The 27,135-nt window shown below is 50.7% G+C and overlaps 1 protein-coding gene across 7 annotated transcripts in view; it reads left to right on the top strand.

Moving 5' to 3' along the window:
* The window catches only part of CALN1 (calneuron 1), a 165,057-nt gene that overhangs the window by 70,432 nt on the left and 67,490 nt on the right, over positions 1 to 27,135 (top strand). For all 7 annotated transcript variants that reach the window (XM_074594798.1, XM_074594795.1, XM_074594793.1 and 4 more), the window contains one exon: positions 13,829 to 13,972. In XM_074594798.1, coding sequence (XP_074450899.1) covers positions 13,829 to 13,972 — 144 coding nt within the window. The remainder of the gene's footprint in view (positions 1 to 13,828; positions 13,973 to 27,135) is intronic.

Below are 27,135 nucleotides of genomic sequence, written 5' to 3'. Positions count from 1 at the left end.
GTGCATCTGCCGTCACTCATTTTTGGTGGCTGATCTCCACACGGATTTTTCTGCGATCTGTGACACGTGAATCCCACTGTAGTCTTCGTTTCTCCAGAGCAATGTCCTTGGGTGTCTTATCATTATGTTCCTTCCACGTACGTCACAGGACACAGTTCATAGATTGGTGAAGGTGGGCATTGCAGGGAGGAGGCAGCGCAGGCTGATAGGTAGTGGTGAGGAGCATGTCATGGCTTGAAGGACCTGTGTCTTGGACAGGGAGTTCACCCTGGCAGGTAGCAGAGCAGCTCTTGCAGACGAGGGAAGGAAGATCTCTTCTCTATTACCAACATCTCATTCCTCTTTTTGGCGATGTTCTTCCTGTATCCTATTAAATGTCTGAAATATTTAATTCACGGCAAAGCAACGTATTAGTAACAGCAAGAAATGAGGAGCTGGGCTCCCCAGACCGCTTGTGGTCTAATGGATGGTGTCCTGTAGGCTGGCTGAAGGCCAGCGGTGGAAGAGCTGTAGCCAAAAGGAGATGATGATGTCTCCAAGCCTCCAGGTCTTTCTGTCAGGGGCGTGCAGTTTTAGCATTCGGTGCAGAGACTGATTGCCCTAAAAACGGTGGATGAGCCAGAATTGCAGTGGTGTGAAGTGCCACGTTTACTCCTCAAGCTGGAAAATAAAGGCTGTTTCTCAACCCATTCAGCCTTTTCTGGCAATTCCGGCGTCCTCACCCAAACATAGGATGCTCCCCATGGGGTGTACAGTGGGTAAAACCTGACAGCTGTAGGATTTTTGGGAGCTGGATTTTTGGTCATGGGTACCAAAGCGCCAGCCTTCCAGGACGAGGAGCCTGACGACATCACTTGCTCTCCAGTGGGCACTGGCTGGAAAAAGCATGGCATGTTTCCATGAAAACAGGGAGAGAGGTGGTGTTCACTGAGAGTTCTTGTAGCCTTTTCTGTAGCCGGGAGAGACTGCCTCAGCTGAATAATCAAAGCAGCTGCGGAAGTTTGGGTCCCTGGCAGACAGTCCATCCTCCTGCACCAGGCATGGAGCCTGCTCTGCAGTGTAAAATGAATGTTTTGGCCCTAAAAGATGCATTTTTTTTTTTAATGTGTTTCACTGCACTAGCCGTGTTAATGTGTTTTAATGTGTTTCACTGCACTGTTGGCATTGGCTTCCTGAAAGCTTAAAAACCTCAAGGCTTCGAGCAGGCTCTACGGAGGGAGCGAGCTGCCAAGTTCACCATCATATGGGCACCCCTGAGGCGGGGTGGGGAGGTGGGAAGACCTGGATATGGCCTGGGAGCATCGCTCTTGGCTCTGATGTGTGAATGTCGGTGTGTTTTCCCCAGAGCTCACCCCTAGGAGGAGAGAACCAGCTTCATCTTGAACCAGAGGCAGAAACCTTCAGGTTGCCCTTGTCCTTCAGGTTGCCCTTGTCTTACATTTTATGTACCATAGAGGGGCTTCTCCGGCTGCTCCCAGGATTTGGTTAGTAAAGAAACATGACCTGGGGAGGACTGAACATTCATCTACCCCACTGTGAATGGCTTCAGAGAGTGTAAAACCTTGGAGAACCAGAGCAAGGTTACTCTGCCAACTGCTGTCCTCATCCAAATGGATCTGATGATCTGCAAGGAGTCAAACAGTCAGGTTGCCTTTTTTGGTGTCCCAGGCCAAGCAGTCAGTGCTAGCAAAGGACCCAAATCTCATTTCTCTTCCATCATCTCATTTCTCTTCCATCATCCCAGCGATGTTTCTCTTCATCTCACTAGAGAAGGAGTTGCCAAACTCAATCCTACTTTAGGGATAGGAAAAAAAAAAAAAGCTATTGAAAGGTAGAAAATTAAAATAAATACGTTCTTCAACATTATTTAAAATGTCTTTAAAGCTTGTGAGTAAAGAAATCCCTTTTAAGCTGGATTGTCTGTGCCTGCCTCCAACAAATATATTACAATTGACTTCTCAAGGACTGCTTTCAGGTACACAGCACAGAAAAAGCACGGATATTTATTCTTAGGAGTGCTTTATTTTTATGTGCCTTTGATACGTGGGAACTGCAGTTTCATTCAAATAACCAAACAGGACAGAAAGGCAAATATTTCAATCGCTCTCCTGGAATGTTTGGGAGATGCAAGGTTTTTAATACAGCATTTTGCCTGTTGCCCGCAAAAGATAAACAAGTTAAAAAGGAAACCAGAAGAAGTTCCTCCTGCACCTGCTGTCAAGCACTTGATGAGTAAAAGCTCTCTCTGGATTTGCAGGTGAAACCTTTCACATCGTGAGGGTCCTGAGCAGGTCCCTCCATATCTTGGAGACCTGACATGCTTCGCTTAATCTCCTTCAGAAATGTAGGTCTCCAGATGACTGGAGTTAATTTGTTCATATCCGTGAGCAGCTTTCAATTATCCGTTTACATTTCCAGTGGTGGATGGTTTCAACTGGCTTGACGGCACCTCCGTCTGATTTCTTCGGCTGGAAACCAGGCTGGGCATGGCTTTGCTTCAGGAAGACCCCAGGACTGGTTGGTGACTTTGTCTTTAGCCAGCACCTCCCGGGGGAGGCTCGTCTAGATGCGCACAGACTTTCTGAGGTTGACTTTGCGATGAATATTCTGAAAATCCCTTTCTTTTTCCTCCCAGCGGCAGCCTCATGGGACATAACCCACCTCAGCGGAGCGTGAGCTGAAGGAGCGCCCCTGGGGTTTTGGACGGGATTGAGGAAGGAGGTTTTGTTTGAGTCTCACCCTGACCCCTGCCGTGGCTCCTCTGGCTTTCCATGGGGTTGCAGACCTGCTCAGGAGCAAATTTTCACCCGTTGGGTGAGCATCTGTGCGCAGCCTGTGCAGGCAGAGCTGCCCTTACGGCCTGGGAGCCCTGGTTGAGGACAATACCTTCAGCGAGACAAAAGGTTGGGGCTGGCAAATGCAGAATATTAGAAGGTGTCCTGTATGCCAGGATGTGTGGCTGGGTGCTGCCCAGAGATAAAGACCACAGCAATTCCATTCCTCTCCAATAGAGCTTAACACAGGACCAGAGTAACTTCTGGTGTTACAGATGTACCTTCAGCCAGAGAGAAGGAAAATCTCAGCTAATGCAGCTCCAGGGCAAAATTCTGATTTTTTTTTTTTTTTTTTTCCCGTGATTTGCAATGAGTTTCCTGCTATCTGCATAAGGAAATACTTTGGAATTGCTAAGACAAATATTGAAGCTATATCAGCTTTGCATACGGGCTGACAGCGTTGTTGTGGTGTGTTCTGGTGCTTCCTGTCCCTAAACGAGTATGTTCCAGCGACGCTTTGCAGTCACGTTGGGAAAAGGTTTCTCAAATTGCTTTTATACTTTGTAAAGCAATAAACTTGGACCAAGAAGTATGGAGGGAGCTGGGGAGCTCGAGCTGATTGTAATTCTTCTGGTGGAAACATCTTCCATCAGAAAAATGCAGATTTGATTACATTCCCTGTTGACAATGGCCTTTTCAACTGAAAATAATAGAAGAGCTTCATTTCAGTAATGCTGCAATATTTCGTTTTGAATTTACGATTTCACTTTTTAAAATATTAAATAACACGGCCATGAAATATTGGGACTTCACTGCGGTGAAGCCTTTTCTGGAAACAATTCCTGAAGAGGAATGATAGATGAGCTTTGGTTTCGTTACACCGCAAAGCCACGGAAAGGAAAGCAAACCAAAGGGCAGATCATTGCAATATTTTCCTCACCTTTCTTACAGCTGGAATATTTGAAATTAACCCTTTTGGTCCTTCGTGGTGTGATGACGGCTGCCGTAAGGCTGAGGAAGAGGCAGTGCGCAGCCGAGCTGCCCAAAACCCAACCAAGCGCAGGATTGTAATTTAGCACCCGGCAGAGCTCACGTTTTGGGCAGCGCCTCCACCACGTCCCTCCTGCCTCCGTCCCTCCTGCCTGCATCGCTCCTTCCTCCCTGCATCCCTCCTGCCTCCATCCCTCCTCCCCGCTGCCGTTCTTTTCCCTTCTCCTGGCACGAGCTCTCCCATCTGTCTGCATCACCGAGAGCTTCCAACCTTCAGTATTGTCTGTTCTTCAAAGCGTTCATCCTTATCTGATGGCAATTTTGAGTCTGTTTGGGAAACTAAGGGAATTTGCAGAAATTGATAGGTGTCGACAGAGGCGGCGGAGCATTGGTGCCGCATCCGGTAATGCAGTGTGAGGTGTACGGCCTGGCTCTTCTGGCAGGCTGTTACTGGTTTCTCAGGGATTTGTGGGTATACGAAGACCACCTGGAGGTAAAAGTGCTCAGCAGAGTTTGGAGGACTATAGTGATTGTCAGCCGGAGAAGATAAAGAGGTACCCATTTTTACTGTGCAACTGAAAGTGAAAATAAGGGGAAAAACTGGCTCAAAGCAAGGGAAAAATAAGAATTAATTTCCCTGCATTAGAGTCTGAGTTTCTCTGAGTAAATAGCAGAAATTGTAATTTCTGGCACTTTAGACCAAGATGACATTTCTGGCGTTATTGAGCGCTTCCCAGAAAATTTCCTTTCAAAACAAACCTAGCTCTGCATTTTTCTTCCTTTTGAGCCAGGATTTTTGTTTTGCAGGACAAAGCTCCTATTCCTGAGACTTGAAATGGTGAAGAGGGAGAGCTGGAGAAGGTGCATCCAAGTCAGATTTGTTCTGCTAAGCTCCTGTTCACAAGGCATGCTCTCAGTGAAGCATGTAACTTAAGTGTTACAGTCACTGATTTTTAAGGAGAAAAACTGTCTCTTTTTCCAGGATTGAGTAGATTTTGGGACTTGGGAACAGAAAATGCACAGGAACGGGCAGCTTTGAACTGAAAAGCATTAAATCATAGGTCTAGTGTGGTCCTTCCAAGGGTCCGTCCTTCCTTCCTTCCCTCACCTTGGGTGGTGATGCTGGAGAGACAATTAGTGGGAATATGGACCAGGTGATAAATGTGCTGACTGGAGAGGGAATGGGGGGATGCTGATGGTGCTGCTCCTGTCCCACCTGGAGGAGTTGGTGGAAGAGGAACGAGCAATGTCTTGCTGGGGCCTTACAGGTGTGTGGGCTCATCCCATCAGTCCTGAGCCAGGGACCGAGATGCTTCGCTGGTCCTCACTATAACCATTGTAGGGACGTATTAAGCTGGGTTTAACATGCCACTGGGTAGCCATGTGGAAGTTAAAGGCAGAGGGACTGGGAAAGCAATCGAACTCCAGTGAAACTTGCCACAGACGCTGCCTGTCCTGACCGGAGGGTCGTTTTTGCCATGGGAAGAAGGATGCCAACTTATCATCTTTGTCAGAGCCAGCTCTCTGCGTGCTCGAGATGCTCGTAACAAATGGGTCTCTGCATAGCTGTTTCGAGGACGTTATTCTAAATGGCAGGTACCTACGTTTGAATATTGGGCAGTAAATTTCCAACAGAGAGTGCTCAAAGTCTAATTAAACCACCTTTGCAAAGTCTAGGGAAAGAGGTCCAAATGATGGGAGAGGTTATATTTCCTGCGCAGTTATCGCCAGGTGGGTCTGCAGACCGAAACTCCCATTTTGGTAAGAAATGTATGAAGACTGTTCTAGCAGTAAATCAGTACAGGATGCAAATTATATATATTAAAAAAAAAAAAAAAAGATGGGCAGCCATTATCTCTTCAACATTAATGTGAGTCGTCCCCTAAGCAATCTTGAATCAAATCGCTCTCGCTCTCCGAGATGCTCCAGGGTAGGGGCTTAAGCTCATTACCTATTTATGTCCAGCAAACGTTTCCCTTCTGATGATGAATGGAGTATTGATGTCGATAAACTAAATAAGCAGCTCCCAGATATTACAGGTTTATGTCTAGGCAGCTTAAAAAAAGAAATATGTTGTGAAGTTAAACAATTTGCTATGCGGCTCAGCTGTTCCCAGGAGAATACGTACTGGGCAGGAGGTTCTCTGAAGGGGTGTGGTGTCGTGGGAGGGGAAAAATGTGTCGTGTAATGTAATGTTTCATGAAAATGTAAAGGACGAGGGAAGGATAAAGATTGTTTCCTAATAAGAAGAACTAGTGAAAGAGGGCACTGAGGTTTCTTCGGAAAAGAGTGGAAATCTGTTCTCTCCTTATTCACCTTTTAAGTGGCAGATTCTGAACTTGTAAACAAAAGTTGTAGCGTGCATTTGAATTTATCTTCTTTCGTAGGGGTGATCTTTCATTGTTAGGAGTTTCTTTTTCTTTTTTCCCTTTCCCACCCCCTTCCCCCCCCTTTTTCCCCTTTTTTTCCTCTGTCTTTATTTCTTTTTCTCTTTCCTTATTTCTTTTCCATCATGAATGAGTGATGAATTTTTACCCTACCTTGAAAATCCTGGGTTACAACACTTCCAGAAAGCCTCACAAAAGCCCCGAGCCTGACTGCCCACCTTAGTCCCATCACAGAGGGTAGAGCTGGAGAGGACCATAAGCCCAACCAGCACAGGGTCCAAGCAAGGGCAGAAGTGGCCTTCACCACCAGCGTGAGGTGGCCGAGCTGCGGCTGCCTGAGGTAAACAGACGTGGGCCTCTGGGGTGTTTGCAAGGTGTTTTCCAGCAGCTCAATAATCCATGACAGGAGAAGAACAAGAGAAGCACAAGAGGAGATCTTGTAGATCTCGTAGAACTCTCTGAATTTACAGATTTTACCCCAGTTTGTGTGTTCGGAGGTACGTAGCCCTCTCCTTTCTCTTAGCTGCAGAGTTCTGTGTGTGGAACAAGTCAAAAGAAGGGTGTCTCCTGATGGTTGCATGGAATACCCCACCCAACGTGCCTGCGGCCACACAGGGTCCCATGGGTTGCGCCCAGAGACCAAAATGCCCCCCTGGGAATGGCAGGAGGTGCAGTGCTGACTCCACATCCGTCTCCTGCAGGACGGTGCTAGGCAGTGGAGTCTTTCAGAAAACGCTGAGACCTTTAAAAAGGTGCTTTCCCTGCAATGAACGGAAATGAGACACGTGCCGCCAACACCCATCCGAATGCTGCCGTTGCTGATGACTTGTTTGATTGTGGATGCTCACAAAAAGACTCACGTCATGAGCCGTTTGGTTGAGAGGGTGGAACCCCAGAGCCAGGGATGTGGCAATACGTCGGGAGAACGAGAGATCTGCGCACAGTTTTCAAGCTGGGGGTCGGCAGAGGATACACCTCAGCACATGATCCCTCATGTAAGAATTAACGTGAAATCACCTTGGGTTTATGCTGACTGATGCAGTGTGGACCGATATCCTTGGAGTTAAAATTTTTTTAGCATGCTGAGGAGTAGGGGCATGGGCTTGAAGAGGTCCCTGAAGCCGGTTCCTACTCCTAGAGGTGACTTGGTCACAGAAACCAAAGCTGCCCAGAATGGGTGAAGCCCCGTTTTGAAATTCTGCAGTCGTTGCTCACCTCTGAAATTTTCTTCTAATTGTCAGGCTGGATTTGCTCATATCCATTTATTCTTAGACCAATATTGTTCTTCACCTGAAATAGCTTTTCTTTGTCCTGGGGGTGTCCCCTCCGTGCGCATCGCCCATGGAAATCAAAGCACCTCCACGAGCCGAGCCCTGCTCTCCTCTCGCCTGGCAGCCTGGTCGTTTGCGTCCTCTCCGGCCTCCTCCTTGCTTTTTTCATCTTGAGTTCATCCCTCACCCCTCAGGACCGGCCCGTACCTTTCTCAGGCACTGGAAACTTGATTATTCTGCATCATTTAATGGTGAGGGCCACAGCACGGCATCTCCAACCCCACGCATCCTTGCGTTGGTGTCGGGAGGAGCTGAAGGGGAGCCCTGCTAGTCTCCTGGGTGAAATTCTGGCTACTGTAGGGAAATCTATAGGGAAGAGTGGAAGTTGTTATTTCGCCAGATTCTTCTGACAGCTGGCTTTCGGCACCACGCTTCCTCCCTGCGGGCTCCGTGCGATGCCGCGGGGCCCCTGTGGTCCCCCGCAGAGGGGATGCAGCCACATCCAGGGAGCAGCCTTGCGCGAAGGCGTCAGAGCGCTGTTTCCCCACCAGCCCTCCGAGTAAGTGTCCTCCAGTATTCCCAGTCCTACCCCTGTTGTTTGCACTAAAAGCTTCAATTTAAGAGAGTGTCCGGTAGCAGCAGCCAGCCTGTCCGTCGTGTGTTTTTACGGTAATGGCGTGTTCCCGCAGGTTGCTTGGCAAGTGTTAAATGTGTTTGGGAACGCGACCACAGGAAATGTCGTTTCCACAAACCATTTTTGCCCAGGGAAGACAAAAAAAAAAAAAAAAAATCTGCCAAATTACGCGTGAAAAAGTCCCTGTGAGGAAAAACAAGAGGGGGCACTTTGGTTTGAGGCAGACCTCTCTGAGCTGAGATACTCCGTCAAGCTGACTCGCGCCGGTTTGCTTTGCCCAGCCGGCAAAACCGCGTCACTCCGAGCTGCCCTAGCGCCGAGGCCACTGTTAAATCCGGGGGTGTTTGTGCCCCATTTCCCGCCGCGTGGTTTTGGTGACACTGGCGGGACTGTGGTGCCCGAACCTCGGCAAGACGCTGCTGCCGCTCGGGTCGACGCGGCTCCGGGTTGCAGGGAAGGAGTTTGATCTGGGACGCAGAACTGTTTTGCTGCGATTGAGAATAACCAAGTGAAATATTTTGACACTTTCAAGCGGAATATGTTGCGGGGAGTGGGGGGGAAGGGGGGGAGAGGCGTTTGCATTAAGTGAAAAATGTAGATACTTCGATGCTTTGTTGCAATTCGCAGCAAAAAAAAACCCCACAAAAAACCAAGCGTAAGAGTAGCAGATGGAGGGATGGAAATTTCCACTTTTTTTTTTTTTTTTTAAACAGACATAGTAGTTACGAGACTCACTTAACGGTTCACCCAAGGACGTGCTATTTGCAGCTTTTAGATCATTCAGTTTGCACTTTGGTGCCCAAACCTGCAATTAAGCGAATGAGATGACTTGCAAGATTTGGGGTGGTGGTATTTCTTCTCTTCTTACCCTGATGAAAATAACCATACAGGGCTCTGATTGTAACGGCGCCGCACTTCGGGTGTGGTAGTTAGGGTGTAATTACAACATTTATTATGGTGGTATTTATACCCAGTGAAATAACCCCCAACCCTCGGCGACGCCCGAGGGTGGCCTGTGGACACCGATGGCTTGGGCTGGATTTATTTCCCAGGGAATCGTGATTCATTCTCCTTCAGGAAGCAAACCCAAGAAATAATGATGGTTGCCTCTAGTTACCAGTCAGAGGGGAAAGTCATCTGTAAAGAAACCTGCTACTCAACTTTGAAGGGGGGATGAGCCGGGGAAGGGGTGGGGGTGCGAAGGGAGAGGAGTTTTGGAGGGAAGGGCTGGAGCGGGTGGGAGAGGACGTGGTCTTTTGCATCTTTTTGGGTGCAGATGGAGAGAGTTAATGACTTTCTAGGCTGGGTCCGGCTCTGACAGTGGTCTTGCTTTGTGCCCTTCAGAAAAGTAATTAAAATTAAAAAAAAAAAAATCATCCTTTTCCTTGATTCTTCCCTTCTCCCTTCCCAGAGGAGTGTCACCTTCCTTATATCTGGGAATTAAAAGCAAACACCACCACCACCACCACCCCCCCCACAGCTTTTGAATGCTCAAATGACTCTGAGAAATGAGTGCTGCGCTCTCAGCTCCCGTGGAACATAAATCCTCACCTGGGGAAAAACACCGAGCTAAACTTCCCCGAGAAACGTGTCTCCGGACCCAGCTCGCTGCCTCGGCCCTGCTGGCTCTCAGCTTCTGCTCCGAAACCTTGGCCCACTTGCACGGCACCCCTTCCTTCTCGCAGGACTTCTTGTCCTGCCAACCCTTTCCAGCCTGGCGTTATTTGTGAATTTAATTAATGTTGTGGCTGCTCCCTCTTTGAGGTCATCCACCGAGGCGTTAGTTAGGGTGCTGATCCCGTCTCTCCCCTCCTTCACCTGAACGCCGGTCAGTGCTGAGCATCGTGTACGGTCCATCTGACCCAGCAGCGTTACTCGCTGGTGCCGTTTGAATTCATTCTGGGAGCGAGACGGTTTAGTGCTGGAATCGTCACTGGCTGTTGGGTGAGCACTTCTGTGTTGGTGTCACCTTGTATCGAGGAGCAGCGTCGCCGTTCCCAGGGGCTGGGGAAACTGAGGCACGGAGAAGAGCACTCAGGTCCTGGCCTGGGCTCCTTGAGCAGAAGTGACATTTCCTGATGCTCAAATCAGGGCCATCACCAGCAAAATGGGCTACTTTCTGTTCTCTAAATCTTTCTGTTCTCTAAATCTTTCTGTTCTCTAAATCTTTCTGTAGTTTCCTCTGCTTTTTTTCCCTTTTATACTCTTAATATAGTTCTGCATCACCTTCCTTATATCCGAGAGCAAGCAGAAGATAGTATACAGCGGGAAAGGGAATAAATATTAATGTTTGCAAACGCCCCAAGGGAGGTGTAATCCGAATAGACGTGCGGTTTTTGGTGCGGAGGGCTGCTGCCAGCCAGGCTGGGCAAGGCGAACGGCAGCTGCTGGGGCAGCATCGCTTTGATGCCCGCCGCCCCCCCCCTTATCTTAACCAAAACTCTTCTTTTAAAGACAAAACAGGGCTTTGCTTTTCTTAGGTAAAGCAGCCCTATGCAGAGCAGCTTCCAGCCGAAATGGAAGAGGTCTCAAAAGTTTCTCCCGAGCCCTGGCCACGTCTTTGCTGAGAGATTTACTCCGTGGACCACATCCGCTCCCAGTTCTGAGCCAGGAGCATCAGTTGCCATGGCGACTTCTTTGGGAAAGTCATATGGGGAAAGTGCTGTTGTATTTTTAGCTTTGGCTAATGAAATTTAACAGCTGGAAATAAAGGTGAGGGCCGGCCAGGGTGCCACGCATTCAGGGACCGCTCTTTGGGACCAGCTCTTCGGCGGAGCCGTTGGGAAGAGCTGGTGGGGCTGCGTTGGGGGAGGATGCTCAGCCCCGTGCTGTGCAGGGCAGCCCCCGCGAGTACGTTGGAGGGGAAGGGAAGGGGTCACTATAGGGAAAAGCTGATAAGGAGGTGGTGTTACGTGGCAAGATAAAGAGGAGGCACCGACTGAGGTCAGAGCTGCTTCGTGTACAGGGTGTTCAACCTATAAATAGCTCTTCAAATACACCTCTGCACAAGTGGTATTTATAGAGCGATGAGTGAAAAAAGCTCTGTTTGGGGTCAGGAGTTGATGCGTGAAGGATGTTTGTGGCTTGGTCAAAAGCTCAGGTTTCTGAGAGGTGTGGAACAGAGCTGGACCCCAAACGTGTGGGGTTTTCTTCTCCGATCGGGGCTCAAAGGTTGCGGTGCTGTTAAACGCGCCTTCTGAAACCAGTGTGCCTGGAGAGGATGCTCGCCAGACCTTGGCATTCAGGTATCCCACAGCGGAGCCCCTGTACAGGCGTCATTTATTCACGTAACTTGGATCCGTCTACGTCGCGTGTAAACTTTTCTGAAGGTAGACTCTTATTTTATTTTCTACAATAACTTTCTCGGCTCCCTGCAGTATTTTTAGTTCTTTCGTCTTCAGCTGTCAAAAGTTTATTTTAAAATTAATTGATTTCGATGTAATATTTACTGCACTTTAGCTTTCAGCACAGCGTATGAAAATAGATTTCACTACAGCTGGCGGCGTCTAATGGGATTCGTTCCTACTCCAAAGGCTCTTTGCATTATGTACCGATACTTCCAGCCGAGCTTGCTTTGAGCAGCCTCACCGTCTTCTCGTACCACCGAGCTTACAGCAGCTTGGGCTGGCGGCGGTGAAGCGTTTAAGTTTAAAGAAGGCCGCAGTTGATGCATACCTGAGCCCAAAGTGTCGATATTGCAGATCTGGCCCAATATTAATTGGAATTAATAGGATCTTCCCTTTTTTGCGTCAGCGGGCTCTTTGGCTGGATTAAAAATTGATCATATCTCATTAAGATAACCACAGTTGTGGTGCAGATGGAGCCGTGGGTCACGGAGGTGCCCCGGCCCCGGCACATCACCAGGGTATTACGTGCGGCGGAGAGCGGCACACGGAAATTGGAGCAGACTTCGCTGGTGTTGTCAAGGGAGGTGGTGAACTTTGATGTGAGGCGATTTAGAAAGCAGCCTTTGAATTGTAAAGCTTTAAATAACCTGTTAGCAAAGACATCACCGAAACCCTTTCCTGGTGGGTTTTGATGCTCCCAGTTTTTTCCCGGGAGGAGCGAGGACCATCTTTCCCGTGGCCGCGGTGCAGGGGCCGGTGCCTCCCTCGCCCCTGGGAGCAGAGGGAGAGGCAGCCCATGTCCTGGGAGCCCACGGCAGGACCGAGGATGTTTGCTCATCCGAGGCTTAATGCCTCAACTACCCAGGGCTGGATAGACTTTTTCCTGATAGAAGATAGAGTATTTTTTAATTAGTTGGGGTTTTTTTCCCCCCAAAACCTGAGTTTTCCCTCCCACATCTCCAATGAAATCCTTTCCCGTGAAGATTAAACTCCTCTAAGGAAAGTTGCAGCGGGCCCCAGCATGCTGGTTTTTCATGTATCCTCATTCCCAAAAGAGGTATGATAAAGCCTCCTGAGTTTTCCTCTCCACAGCATGGGGCAAAGAGCGTTTAAACCAAAATTAAGAAACCGGCGCCTTTTTCTCTCCCCACCTCCAACCGAACCCTTTCAAGTAAACAGGCTCCCAGCCAGCTGAAACGTCCCGCTTTCTCTGTTTGGCATTCGGAAGAGTCAGCTCTGGGGAGTTTGGTGGTGGGGCGTCACGTTGAGAGGTCAGTGGGGAGCGGGGAAGGTGCAGAGCCGTCGAGGCGGCGGGTGCCGGCGGGTCCTGCCCCGGCAGAGAGCGGGTGGTAGAGGCGGGAGAGGGATGCGCCAGGTTTAAAAAGCAAAACAGAGTCAGATGTCAGACGCTGGGCCAGGCTGAGGAAGAATGATGGAGGCGATTCCTTTGATGCCGTCAGCATTTTTATTGATCTGAGGCTGTACGTCGGTTCTAAATTAGAGAAGAGCTATGAAGAGGAGGGAGAGATGGAAATTGCCCGGGTATGGTTTCAAAGATGTACATCTGCGTTTATCGGAGAAGGGAGAACCGTGCGCATCCAGGCTTTGGCTGCCGAGCTCTGGACCCGCAGGGGAGGCAACCGGCGCCCAGCTCTGCCTGTTCTCGTAGTTTCGTTGTAGAAAGAACAGATTTTGCTCTGCCCGTGTGACATGAAGTGGTTCTGCCTCGCGCCGTTACCGAGGGGCTCGGGGAAGGGCTGCTGGGGAAGGCTCTGGGGCGGGGGTTCGGTGTGCAGCCCCAAGTAGGGAGGTTTTGCTGTAAATCGGGATGGTTCACCTGCAGCGGTCCAGGGCAGACACTGCAGAAAGAAATGGAGATCAATGCGTAATGAATAAATCATTTTGCACGGGATTTGTAGCCCAGAAAATAGGCAGTCTGAGCGCGGGTGCAGTTGTATCTGCGTGCGTACAGAGGTACGCATGCGTGAGGGCACACACACGTGCGTGTGTGTGAACGCATCATGATTACGCTGCCTTGAAATGATCAAATATACAGCATTCACATTAGAAAAGGCAATACGTGCTGCTTCCGTGTCTCGAGTTCAGATGCGTTGACCATGCTTTGTCCATCTGACCCAGTCTCTTCGCAGCAGCGTTACTCGCTGATGCCGTTTGAATTAATTCTGGGAGCGAGACGGTTTAGTGCTGGAATAGTCACTGGCGGTCGGGTGAGCACTTTTGTGTTGAGGTCTCCTTGTATCGAGGAGCAGCGTCGCTGTTGCCAGGGGCTGGGGAAACTGAGGCACGGAGAAGAGCACTCAGGTCCCGGCCTGGGCTCCTTGAGAAGAAGTGACTTTTTCGGAGGCTCAGTCCGTGGGAGTCCCTCCACCGTAATAAATCTCCTCTTCTTCCTTCTCCTTCACAGAAATCCGTGAAGCTTTCCGGGTGCTGGACAGGGATGGGAATGGCTTTATATCCAAGCAGGAGCTGGGCATGGCAATGCGTTCCTTGGGATACATGCCCAGTGAGGTGGAGCTGGCGATTATCATGCAACGCCTTGACATGGATGGTAAGTCCTCACTGCTGTTCTTCTCTGTTGCTGGTGGAGAGGGGCTTTCCCAGTGCATTGCGGCCCATGTTTTTTAGCTCAAATAATTTGCGGTCACCAAGGAAGGTCTGGAGAGGAAGGTGCTTGTGCTGCCATTCACCACAGCAAGGAGAGGACAGCAAAGTGCCCTTGTGGCCAAGAAGGCCAATGGCATCCTGGGGGGCATCAAGAAGAGCGTGGCCAGCAGGTGGAGGGAGGTCATCCTCCCCCTCTGCTCTGCCCTGGGGAGGCCGCACCTGGAGCACTGTGTCCAGTTCTGGGCTCCCCAGTTCAAGAGAGACAGGGAACTGCTGGAGAGAGTCCAGCGTAGGGCAACAAAGATGATGGAGGGATTGGAGCATCTCTCTTATGAAGAAAGGCTGAGGGATTTGGGTCTCTTCAGTCTGGAAAAAAGACGACTGAGGGGGGATCTCATCAACGCTTATAAATACTTAAAGGGTGGGTGTCAGGAGGATGGGGCCAGGCTCTTTTCAGTGGTGCCTGGGGACAGGACAAGAGGTAACGGGCACAAACTTGAGCATAGGAAGTTCCACCTAACCATGAGGCGGAACTTCTTTGCTGTGAGGGTGGCAGAGCCCTGGCACAGGCTGCCCAGAGAGGTGGTGGAGTCTCCGTCTCCGGAGACATTCCAACCCCGCCTGGACGCGTTCCTGTGCCACCTGCTCTGGGTGACCCTGCTCTGGCAGGGGGTTGGACTAGATGATCTGTGATTCTGTGACTGTAAACCATCAACCTCCCGTAGATAAACCTGCCCCTCAGGCGACCCACGCAAGGGATAGCTCTTATTTGCCCAGCTGGCCCAGCGGGGTGAAGACAGACCATCTCTTGCAACCTTTCTCTGCAAAGTTGCTAACATTCTTTCACAAGGCCATTTTACCTTTCTCTTTGCGTTCCTGGGCAGCATCTGGCCCAGTGGCACTTACTGGGAGATGACCTGAGCGCCCGACCAAGCAGAGTCCCCCAGTCCTGTGGCCTCACCGCTCCTTGCGAGTAAAAGATGCTGTGGATGGGAGCTGTGCTGTGTCGTAATGAAGTGTTGATGGTTTTTGAAGGAGAAGTTTAGAAGGAAGGGTGGAATAATTTTGAGCAAAGTCCTGCTGTGAGAGCTCGTCAAACGATTACTAAGAGGTAATAAAAGAAACAGAACCCACCATTAACGGGAAGAGAGAAATGCAGCATCAGGATGCTGGAGCCAGGGGGGACTTTTTAACTGCTCCAAAGCTACAATCAGAGCTGATCACAACGAGCGGGCTGCCTTTAAAATGTCCTTGGTTGGAGCAAGAAGGGAGACTTTCCTGATGCCTGAAAAGTGCAGGGAAGCTGGGATGTGGATCCAAACTTCTCCCTCCCTTCTGCAGGCAGGGGTGGAAACGCTGTGCAAAGTATAGATGAACGGACGCCAAAGCAGAGCGCTGGATGCAGCCCTGCTCTGATGGGGGATGCTTGGCAAGCCGACGCGACGCCAGCATCCTTGGGGAGACTGCCGAGAGCAGAGCCCGTGGGAGATGGTGGAGGCAGGAATGAAGCTCTCCTGCCTCCTGGGAGACATCCGAGCGGAACGCCCCCATGAGCTGCACGGTACAGCGATATTCGTCAGGCCAGGGGAAGCGGCGAAGAGGCTCTCAGCCTGCTCGAGGGTGTCCAGCATCTCCCCTAGAGCAGGGAGACAAAGTAATGCAAAACCTGGCGGATAGAGAAGATCAGTTGTTGAAAAGATCTCATTCCTAAAAGAAAAGGGAAAAAAAACCCAACAAAAAAACCCCAAACCAATCCATCGTTTTTAAAAGCATTTTCTCCAAAAATTATTGTTTGCACCTTGTTATGGCCTTTCCTAGCAGACCAGGTGATTTCTCTTTAGGTTTTGCAAAGGCCAGACTCGGCATGGTGCCAATTCATGGGGTCTTTTACCGAAACTCTGTGCTTCTTTGGAAAAAGAGTGCTGTGGACTTGGCTCCCAGTTCTGATTCATCTCCAGTTATTCCCTGACTCTCGGTCTTGCAGACTTGAGACTTTGGCACTCTTCCGTATACACTCCTAGTGTGCAGGGACCTGTAACCGGAGAGGTGGAGTTAAACTGTGGAGTAATGGGCTGCAGATGGAAGGTGTTAAATTCCCGTTTGAGACCTTTCAGAAAGCTCGGTGTGTTTTCTGCGGAGACGGGAGGCGATTCTCCAGCTCTTCCAGCTCAACGGTTCCAACAGCTCCAAAGATACAGTCGGTTGCGCTGGGTGTTTTTGTTGCTCTTAGGTCTCAGCTGCCCGTTGTTGCGGTATTTTGAGCAGAGGGTTTGGGGGCCGGACGCAAATCTGTGCTATGTGAAGGTCAAATGGGACATACATTAAAAAAAGACAGGGTAATGGGAAATTCCTTAGGCACTGAGCATATAGGGGGATGTTATGTGAAAGATTTACCTTGCCTGCAAATTGAATTAATGCTATACGGCTTGAATTAATATTATATGGCTTATGGCTACTTTTCCTCCGATGGATTGTCCTCATTTTTTTTTTTCTGGGATTTAACTTGAAATACGTAGCGAGAACCAGCAATAGCTTCCTCTCCCCCTGCACGTGAGCATCATTCGGTAGCAGGGCTTGAACCCAGCGAGCTCCCGGGGATGTCAGTTGTGCCCTGCGCTCCCGGGGACAGCCATACCCTCCTTCCTGTATGTCCTGGTGAGGGGTCCTGAATTTTTCCAAGGCTTTTGGCTCAGCATCAGGTGGATGGGAAGCTTGGCTGGATGAAAAGTCACGTTCAAGGAGGAGTGCCCCATGGTCAGGAAAGCCGGGAGGGAGGCGGTAATCCTCCTGCGCGTCCCCAGGCACCTGACGTGAATTACGATGTGACGGCAGGTAGCGTAGCCAGACGTCCGCTTCTCCACACAAGGCTGCTGCCAGTGTCTGCTAATAATGAGGTAATACAATTGGCAGTGGTTTATATTTAATCTGAACCAGCCTGAACAGACCTAGTGCAAACAGACGGTTTTCATCAGGAATTACCTTGGGAGTGCATTCGCATTGCAGGATGGCAGAGTTGGTGGATCTTCCATGACTTATTTAACTGATGGGCTTCAAATCATGAGCAACTGGAGCCGGTCTGAATTTGGTTTTCACTGCAAACCCTGTTTTCTGTAGGGATACAGAGGGAGGCTCAGCCCTGTCTAGGTCAGGCTGAGGAGACATGCGAGCGGTGGGAGCAGGATGGCCGGGTTGGACAAAACATGTTTTAAGAGGAGCATATGCAACGTATGCTGGAGTGGTTTTGTGGCTGAGCATAAACTGATGTGGCAAGAGCATTTCACACCTGTATGTCACCTTCTGCCACCAAGGATCTCACCAAGCTCAGTAAATGACACAGGGATCAACTTCCAGAGACACCCCAAGACAGTAGCTTTGGGGCTGAGCACACAGTGAGCCTCCGAGTCAGAGCAGAAATGAAGGTGCATTTCATAATTCATTGCGTTCGAAGGCAAAATGGAGCTAGTTAGAAAATGCTGCATGAACTTAAGTGAAAACAGCAATTGTGCTGCTTGGATTTTTCCCAGGAACCCTTCATGGGTGTGATATTGCTCCATGGCTCTTGAGTGCTACCATCAGCCTTCCTTTGTAGGGGAGATGCCATCAGCCTTCCTTTGTAGGGGAGATGCCATCAACCCTGGCATTGACAGCATGGAAGTGAGTGCAATGAGCGGGGTTTGCCCACAGAGAATGTCATGGGGTGATGCTGAGGATGCTCAAGAGCTTCCAAACGAGCTTCCAAGAGCTTCCAAAGAGAGAAGTTTGGGTTACTTATCTGCTGGGCATCTGTGCCAGGGCATGGCAAAGCTGGGGAAGAGAGAGAGAAGTAGGGCTGAGGAAGAGGGAGAGAAGTTTAGCCAAGAAATGGGAAGACAGGACTCCAGGATGGGTTAGGGCTCATAAACGGAACAAGGTATGTTTTCCCGTGCACAGGCAAGTGCAAACTCAGAGCAAATCTTGTATTAAGAAGCACCAAAACCAACTTCCCATCCCCAGAGACGTCCGCCACGTATTCCCAAGAGCTTGAGCGCAGACTTGCACATCGACTTGGCCTTTTTTACCCCAACAGCTGAGGCGAGTTTGGGCCACTGGGGCAGGAGATGTTTCATTCCCATGCTGTGACAGGGGGTCAGTGCTGGGAGCTGGTGGTGGCACATGGGAAGCCCTGAGCCTTGGCCATGTCTTGTCCTGAGGACACGCCACAGCCCTGTAGAAGACCGTGCTCCCAGCTACATGTGCCCGCTCAGCACGGCTTTGCCGAATACAGGGATTCCCAGTGAATATCTCATTCTTGCCTGTCCTCGCTGGAGGAAGGCAAGCATCAGAGGCTGGAGTATCCACTGCATTTCCTACAAACGCCTTCTCCTCCTTTTCTTCCAAGTCCCTTTGCCGTTCTGCAAGGCATGCTTCCCCCAGGTGAAGAGGAACCCGGCTGCCGCAGGGGGAAATATTCTAGTTGGCATAAAAAACCTGAATTAGGGAGAAAAAAAAAGAGAATATACTTGGAATATTTCCAGGTCTCAAGAGAAATCTTATAAATCCTCAGAAACACCCTGTCGTGAACTACCGCGAGATGCTATGGCGTTGCTGTAATGGGGGAGATGAAAGTAGCCGAACAGAACACACGGCAAAGGGGTTTTCTGTGCAAAAAATGCCTCTTTTGGGGAAGGGAGGCGAGGAGTGGTGGTTCCATCCCTCGGAGCGTGAGATTCGCATTAGGCCAAAGCTTTTTGCTTACATCTTGATAGCAGCGGTGCGTTGACTGTATGCCAGGAGAAGGTTGTTCAGTATCGCTGGGCATCTATCCAGGGCGCTGTGCCTTATAGGGACATATTGTTTGCTTTCGGTCTGGGAATAGAGGTCGAATTTTACCTTAGTTTATACCCTTGATCTGCTTTATCCTTCACCGTAATTAGGTATTGCACGAACGTAAACATTGCAGGCTGTGAGAGGTGCATACATTTCTGTCTGCAATCTGGAGAATGACCTGAAATGTTCTGCCAGTATGTGGAAAGTAAAATATTTTATGTATTTATGTGCTGGAAACTGGAAATTATTTGTAAATCCTTCCAATTGGCAGTAATGCTAATAAAAATGCAGAGAAATGGCACATTAAATGTGTTGCCTTATCTGGGATGCCTACTCTTTAAGCAGACTTTCGCAATAAAATAGATGAATGTGTGACTTAAGTGTCAAACTGTTTCGTTACAACATAAGCCACTTTTATCTGAGGAATAAAATAAGCACTCGGTGTACTAATTAGAGGAGCAGCTGGTTTTCAGTACCCTGGAAAAATAACTTCAGGCTAACACAAGAAGGGAAAAAAAACAACAACCAAGCCCAGTGTGTCAAATTGTTTATTATAGTACAAATAGGAAATACTTTGATCAAGCAAAAGAGGAGCTGGTTTCATCAGCCTACAAGCGAGCTACCTGTTACCTTTTATCACGTTATGTGAGGCGTCAGCAGGAGTAGCGAAAATACAGCCATGACATCCTTCTGAGCGCTAAAAAACAGGGGGAAGAAATCCCAATTTAACATTCTGCATGTTCCTGAGGTGTTTTGCGATGGCTCTTTGTGGAGCAGGGAATTGAAGGCGGGGGGTGGGGGGAAACTCCAGTGACTCTGGCAAAACAGATTTTGAAGATACGCTGCTCTCCCAGGTGGCTCCTCTGCGGCGGATCTGGCTTTGGGCAGCCCCGTGGTTGCAGCGGGGTTCTGCGGGTTTATTGGTTTCTTCTCCTTTGCATGTAGAAGTTGTGCTGCTCAGGTGTCGCCCCGTCCAGCGAGGCATATGCACGCTTGCTGTGATCCCCTTTGGAAAGGGAATAAATGACAGTGACATAACTGCGTGGCATCAAGGGATGGTGTCGGTACACTGTCTCATAGAATCACACAATGTGTTGGGTTGGAAGGGACCTCTAAAGGCCATCTAGTCCAACCCCCCTGCAGTCAGCAGGGACATCTTCAACTAGATCAGGTTGCTCAGAGCCTCATCCAGCCTGGCCTTGAATGTCTGCAGGGATGGGGCCTCCACCACCTCTCTGGGGCAACCTGGGCCAGTGTCTCACCACCCTCAGTGTAAAGAACTTCTTCCTAATGTCTAATCTAAACCTGCCCTGCTCTAGTTTAAACCATTGCCCCTCGTCCTATCGCTCCATGCCCTTGCAAACAGCCCCTCCCCAGCTTTCCTGTAGGCCCCCTTTAGGGACTGGAAGTGGCTCGAAGGTCTCCCCGGAGCCTTCGCTTCTCCAGGCTGAACCCCCCCAGCTCTCTCAGCCTGTCCTCACAGCAGAGGGGCTCCAGCCCTCGGATCATCTTCGTGGCCTCCTCTGGCCCCACTGCAACAGCTCCATGTCCTTCTTGTGCTGAGGGCTCCAGAGCTGGACACAGAGCTCCAGGTGGGGTTTCACCAGAGAGGAGGAGAGGGGGAGAATCACCTCTCTGGATCTGCTGAGAGGTGATCCATGGACCAATGTATCCTTCTCTCCAGAAGATCACCTTGCACTGCCCTGTGTGGGACAATGGTGACATGCACAAGCTGAAAGCATTTTATCTCTTCCTTCTGTCTCTCCCTCTCCTCTTCTTCAGTTTTTGGTTTTGGTTTTTTTTTTTCCCCCCACTTAACAGCCCTGGATAATTCCTTGTGTTTCAGCTTTTCATCATGAAACCGTGTAAAATAGCCCGGGCTGCTGGAGGCAGACCAGAAACAGTTTCCGTGTTTAAAATGCAGAGTTGATAGGAAAAGCGTGGACAGGTTGTTGCAGACTTTGGGTTTCTCCTCTGTACTCAAAGTCCTCTGATTTTCACATGTGAGAGATGATCTAGCAGCATTGCAGCGCGGTTGTCCTTTAAAGTGTGTTGCTGAGCTGAGAAACTTGGTCGGTGAGATGGGTTTGATGAGACTCGTCTTTATTTATAAAGGCCACTTTCTTCGTGTCTGCTCTGATTTGTAAAATGGGGATTATCATATTATGTGTTCTTGCTGCAAAGAATGAAGAGTAATTATTGGTACTGGTGAAGCTAGTAGGATTTGCAGCTTGGTGCTGGGAAGAGGTTCATAAGTAATATTGGATTCTGCCTTCCATGGATGGCTGAGTGCAGCCGTGCTGAGGAGACGGGACAAGAGGAGACACTGAATTGCATTTCCCTCCCTGAAACCTGTCCCCCGCTGTGCTCCAGCGGGGCAGAGTCCTCTGCAAAACACAGCGTACCATCCGTGATCTGTCTCACGCAGCCATGCCCTGTAATTTCACAGAATCCCAGAATGGGTCGGGTTGGAAGGGGCCTTAAAGATCATCTAGTTCCAACCCTCCCTGCCCTGGGCAGGGATACCTCCCACTAGAATTTCTTCGCATCTTTGTTTAATTTTATTTATTCCTTAAAACGCGGTATTCCTGGTACTATGATTTTTGGTTTCACAGAATGTGTATGCCACATGGAATGCACGTATTCCCCTGTTTTAATGAGCCTGTGGCTTGCTGGTCATCGCAAAGTTGTGCCGAGCTGTCTTGATAGTGGCCGCGATGCAGACAGAGCCCTCCTGCTATTTCCGGGGCCTGGGGGGCAAAATTAATTAAAGTCCTGGGTAGTCGGGACGTGATTTTGCTCCTCTCGAGCCATTTGACAAGGGGATCAACTGGTTACAACTGGCACGATGTGGGAGTTCTGCCAAGACCTGCAAAATGAGCCCTTGTGGTCTTGCGTGCCAGGGTGAGGGTCTCAGGGGGCGAGGGTCTCGGGGGGCATGGGGCGGAGGGGACACGGGGCGGAGGTGACACGGGGCGGAGGGGACATGGGATGGAGGGGACAGAGGGCAGAGGGGACACGGGATGGAGGGGACATGGGGCGAAAGGGACACGGGATGGAGGGGACATGGGGTGGAGGGGACACGGGGTGGAGGGGACACGGGATGGAGGGGACAGAGGGCAGAGGGGACACGGGATGGAGGAGACATGAGGCGGAAGGGACACGGGGCAGAAGGGACATGGGGTGGAGGGGACGCGGGGTGGAGGGGACACGGGATAGAGGGGACAGAGGGCAGAGGGGACACGGGGTGGAACTGACGCAGGGTGGAGGGGACAGGGGATGGAGGGGACATGGGGTGGAGGGGACACGGGATGGAGGGGACGCGGGGTGGAGGGGACAGAGGGCAGAGGGGACACGGGACATAAGGGACACGGGGCATAAGGGACGCGGGGTGGAGGGGACAGGGGATGGAGGGGACAGGGGGTGGAGGGGACGCAGGATAGAGGGGGCATGGGGTGGAGGGGACACAGGGTAGAGGGGACATGGGGCAGAGGGGATGTGGGGTGGAGGGGACAGCGAGGTCTTGGGCGACCGTGCTGGAGGCACACCACGCTTGGCAGCCTCTGCAGTGCCTTTCCCTGCAGGACAGCGGCTCACAGAGCCGGTAATTGGGGCGTCCTGTGGCTTCCCAGGGCCGGCGTGAAGCTGGCACGCCGCGTGGCAGGTGTCTGATGGATAAGGGTTTTTTTTTAACTGCAGTCGCTGTTTTTGTTGGAGTTTTCTTCAAGCCAAGCGCTAACGGCATCCTGCTTGTTTTAGTGCCGGTGGTGGAGCACGGGACACGTCCCACCTGGCGCCGCAGAGGCAGAGCCCCCGCTCCTTTTCAATCACTGTCTCCTGGACAGGCTCCCCCTGGGCAAATGTGGGGAGTTAATAGATTATTTTTTTTTTTTAATGGGGAAGCAAACAAGTCCTCTGACGCCATTTCCTCTTCCTTGCAAGACGAGCCAACGGACTGTCAAAATGAGTAACTCTCAAGGTCCTTTTCTCGGTGTCATGATGGATGCACCTCCGGCTCTGTCTTTCTGGGCTCCGTTTGAGGCTTTCAGACCCCATGGAAATTTCCTCCTCCAGGAACATGTGTCTGTACAATTTGCTAATCTTTTATGTGTAGTTGTCATTGAACCAGAGCAGCCAGCTCCTCACAGCCGCTCCTAAAACCGCGGGACTTGGAGGTGCCCTTAAGGGACAGAGCGGGCTCCAGCGGAGATGTTTCGCCCCTTCCTTCGAGCTGAAGGCTCAAAATGCAGTCATTAAAGCTGTGGGGTGTATGGCAGAGCTGACAAACGGTAAAAGAGCGGCTGAGGGATATATCCCTACTGTTCCAAAGGAGCCTTATACGACACTGGAATTTTTACATGCGTGCACTGTAGTTTTTACATGTATGTCTATGTGTGGCACTGGGACAGGTTGCCCAGAGAAGCTGTGGCTGCCCCATCCCTGGAGGGGTTCAAGGCCAGGTTGGACGGGGCTTGGGGCAACCTAGGCTGGTGGGAGGTGTCCCTGCCCAGGGCAGGGAGTGGCACTGGGTGACCTTTAAGGTCCCTTCCCACCCAAACCATTTGTGATTCTGATTCTAAGCCTTGTTAGGGAATATCAGAGACCCCCTGCAGATGGCTCTGGGACAGAACCTCCCAAGGGAATGCAAGCAGGGCTCTTGGGCAACAGGAGATGCTCATTGTCTTCTGTCTCCGTCGTGGGGACTGGTTGCATGCCCCGTGCCTGTGGATCGCAGTGTAGGCAGGCAGGAGGGGGTGGGCATCGAGCACCCAGCTCTGCTGGCAGCATCCTTACTGGTAACGTTTGGGAAGGTGATACTCCCTGCCTCAGTTTCCCCACTGCAAAATGCCTGCGTTGGCACAGTAGTGAAGCTTTATCTGCTATAAGATTTTTATGGAAGACTTTCCCCAGTTCTGCTTGAAGTTATGGATTGAGGCTGTAATTAGACAGAAAGTCTCTGGGTCGCGCCGGGGAAAGGGCCAGGCTTGCGATCAGGCTCTTCTCCTCTGACCTGAAAATCTCGGAAACCGAAAAACTTGTCTGGGAAATAATCCTGCGGCTGGAGCTTTGCTGTGCACATTCTCGGCGCCATTTCAAGGCACAGCAGCACCAGCCTTCACCAGACTTTATTATTAGTGCACAGGTTACTTTATGGGCACAAACAATGACACAGAGCAGGACACGGAGTCACTGCAGCTTGCTATTAAGAGAATAAAAATAAACAGGAGTGTTGCGCGCGCCTGGGACCCAAGCTGCAAAAGACTAGCTCATTAACTTTAAATACATCACCTAGCTGCACTCTGGAGGTCAAATTTGAGAAGGGGGAAAAAAAAAAAAAAAAAAGTGCGAATACTTATCAGTCTACGCACAGCAGATCCTCATCTCCGTTTAAACGTGTGCATCATTTCAGTGCCGTGGCAAGAAACTTTTAAGGAGGAGAGAGAACCCGATAGTCCTGAGACTGGCCAGGGAAAAAAGCTTATTTAGGACACAGACAGGCCAGGTGATGCAGGCTCCCAGTTTGACGCACAAGGCTCTGAAAGCCTTTATGGTTGGACTCGATGATCGGAAAGGTCCCTTCCGAGCGAGGAGATTCTGTGATTCTACGATTCTAACCGGGTGTAAGTCTCTGTTCTGCCCTTGGGTGTAGGCGATGCAGTCCATGCACGTTTTCCCCCTCTCTTTTTCTTTCCCTCCCCTGCTCCGTCTCTCTCCAGCCCAATGAATATTTAATTACATCCTCCAAGGGAGCCCCTCTGATGGGAGACTTTTGGCCAGGCAGCGGTGGGCTGAAGGCTGAGGGTGGGGGCTCTCCTGCGGGATGGAGGGTGAGACGGGTTCGCGCTGCTGCTCCTCTGAGCCTTTAATTATCTCTTCAAAGCAGAAGGGCTCCGAGAAAGGTGGCAGGAGAGTTTGCGAGGGCACAGGCTGCTGCCACCTGCGAGGTGGGGATTTGCCATCCCGGCTCAGCCCGGTCCCTCTCTCCTCTGCCGGGTGCCCCGTGGTTTGGGGTGGTGGGGTGGGGGGGTGTGTGTGTCTTCTGCTGCACCCTCCCTGCCCGGCACATCCAGCTTGGGCAAACCACTGCTGCCGGTAGATCCTGTGGGATCAGGACAAACGTACCGGGAGGAAGGCAGGAGGGGGCTCAGGCCAGACGGGTGTAACATGGTTTGGTGTGAGAGTTGGTATTTCGCGCTGTGGTTGTTCCTCTCAGGTGAGTGCAGGGTTCGGCCTGCCCTCGAATGCTTCATTTTTCATAGAATCATAGAACACTTCCAGGGATGGAGCAGCCACAGCCTCCCTGGGCAACCTGGGCCGGTGCCTCACCACCCTCACAGCAAAGGATCTCTTCCTGATATCCAACCTAAATCTCCCCTCCTTCAGTTTGAGGCCGTTACCCCTTGTCCCATCATTACGCTCCCTGATAAACGTCCTCCAGCAAGTACGACCTTCCCTTTTCCTTTTCATTAAAGTCCCGGGGGCTGAGGGAAGATGAACTCCTTGGACTGGAGCTGAAAGCCCACCCCGCTGAGAGAGGGGACTGTGGTTTTCTGTGCTCAGCTCCGATGCACCAGTGGAGCACAGCACTTCCAGCAAGAGCGAACGGCAGCGCCTTGAAACCTCTTTGGCCCGGGGATTGTGGAAGCACAACCCCAATATGAAGGAATTGGGGTTGAAGACAAGTAACTTAGGAGACTAAACCCCCCTTCAGAAGTGCTGGAGGCTCCTTTGGCTCCCCCCGACATCCACATCCAACCCAGGGCTTGCTCCCTGGGAGCGCAGTGGTAGTTTTAAAGGCTCCTCTACGTGTATTGAGTCATTACCGCTTTTCCTTTTTCCACATCCCATTGCTGTATTTAGAAGAGTTAATGGCCGTTTTTCAGAGGTGCAGACACCCCTTCCCTGGGGTTGTCATGTCCAAAGGAAATTTCCTTGAGCTGCAGTGTCTGGGAGAGCTGGAAAAGAGCTTGGTTTCCCACCTCTGTGCTGCTCGTAGCTGCTGCTCGAAAGCCTTCGGTGAAAGGTGGATGTTGGACGTGCTGCCGGGCGCCACGACTGCCTGCTGTAGCTCTGTGCAGCTCCGCGGTGGTGGCCAAGCTGAGCTCACGGCACAGCAAACAGGGATGCTGGGGGCCTGCAAACTGAAATCATCCCCAAGGTCTTTCTGCACCCAGTGAGTGAACCGTGTGTGTTGTGACTTGGGCAGGTCCAGGACCCCTTGCTGGCTGTGCGTGGTCTTTGGGCACTAAAAAAGTTCCCAGAGGACCCAAAGATGCCTTCGGCATCCTATTTCTGCGACGGAGCAATTAGCCAGGATCACACGATTGTTCCCGGGCCTGTTGACAGTGCATCTAGTTGCTGTTCCTTCTTATTATCACATTTGCCTGGTTTTTGTCAGAACTGAAGCAGTGTCTTGCAGGGAGCAAAACCTTTGTGGGTATCTGGAAGCACTTAGCGCCCAGCCGATGCTAACAGACTAGTAATGATAAGCAGATCTGATTTGTCTCTGATGATGTGGCCAGCGATGATCTGAGTCATACTTTTAGTCATGCGAGGTTCAGCCACATGATTGCTAACCCCCTTCCGACTCTTTGACATTAATGCCAGGATTAAGAGGAAACGTTATGGGGAAGCAAAACGTTAGGGCATAACTCCAAGTAAGTAGATAAATGTTTTAGGGGGTTAAAAACCAGGGGTTAAGCTCAGCTCTGGTGTTTTGTAAGATCACCCACACAAGCAGTGACCATCCCTTGGCTGATGAGCGGTAACTCGGGGATGGGGGTGGCATCTGGATGGCATCCTGCCCGGAACCCCTCTGCTCCTCACCCACCTTGCCACCTGACAGTCTCCCCCTGCCCCAGCTGACCCACACCGCCATGCCTCCAGGTTTCCCTGCCCGCCTGGTTTGTAAATAAGTCATTGCCATGTGTCAGTGCCTTCACCTATCGGGGACTTCAGCATGGCTTGGGTTCATAAACCCTGTCTGCATTTGGAACTGGTGGGAGCAGGGAGAGGAGACCTACTGTCACCGTCACTGGACTGTGTAAATCAACACTTATCAACGCTTATAAATACTTAGAGGGTGGGTGTCAGGAGGATGAGGCCAGGCTCTTTTCAGTGGTGCCCAGTGACAGGACAAGGGACAATGGGCACAAACTTGAGCATAGGAAGTTCCACCTAAACATGAGGAGGAACTTCTTTCCTTTGGGGGTGGCAGAGTCCTGGCACAGGCTGCCCAGAGAGGTGGTGGAGTCTCCGTCTCTGGAGACATTCCAAACCCACCTGGACGTGTTCCTATGC

This window comes from Larus michahellis, chromosome 7 (assembly GCF_964199755.1).
Source record: "Larus michahellis chromosome 7, bLarMic1.1, whole genome shotgun sequence".
Classification (NCBI taxonomy): domain Eukaryota; kingdom Metazoa; phylum Chordata; class Aves; order Charadriiformes; family Laridae; genus Larus; species Larus michahellis.
This window is presented reverse-complemented; position numbering and strand designations above follow the sequence as displayed.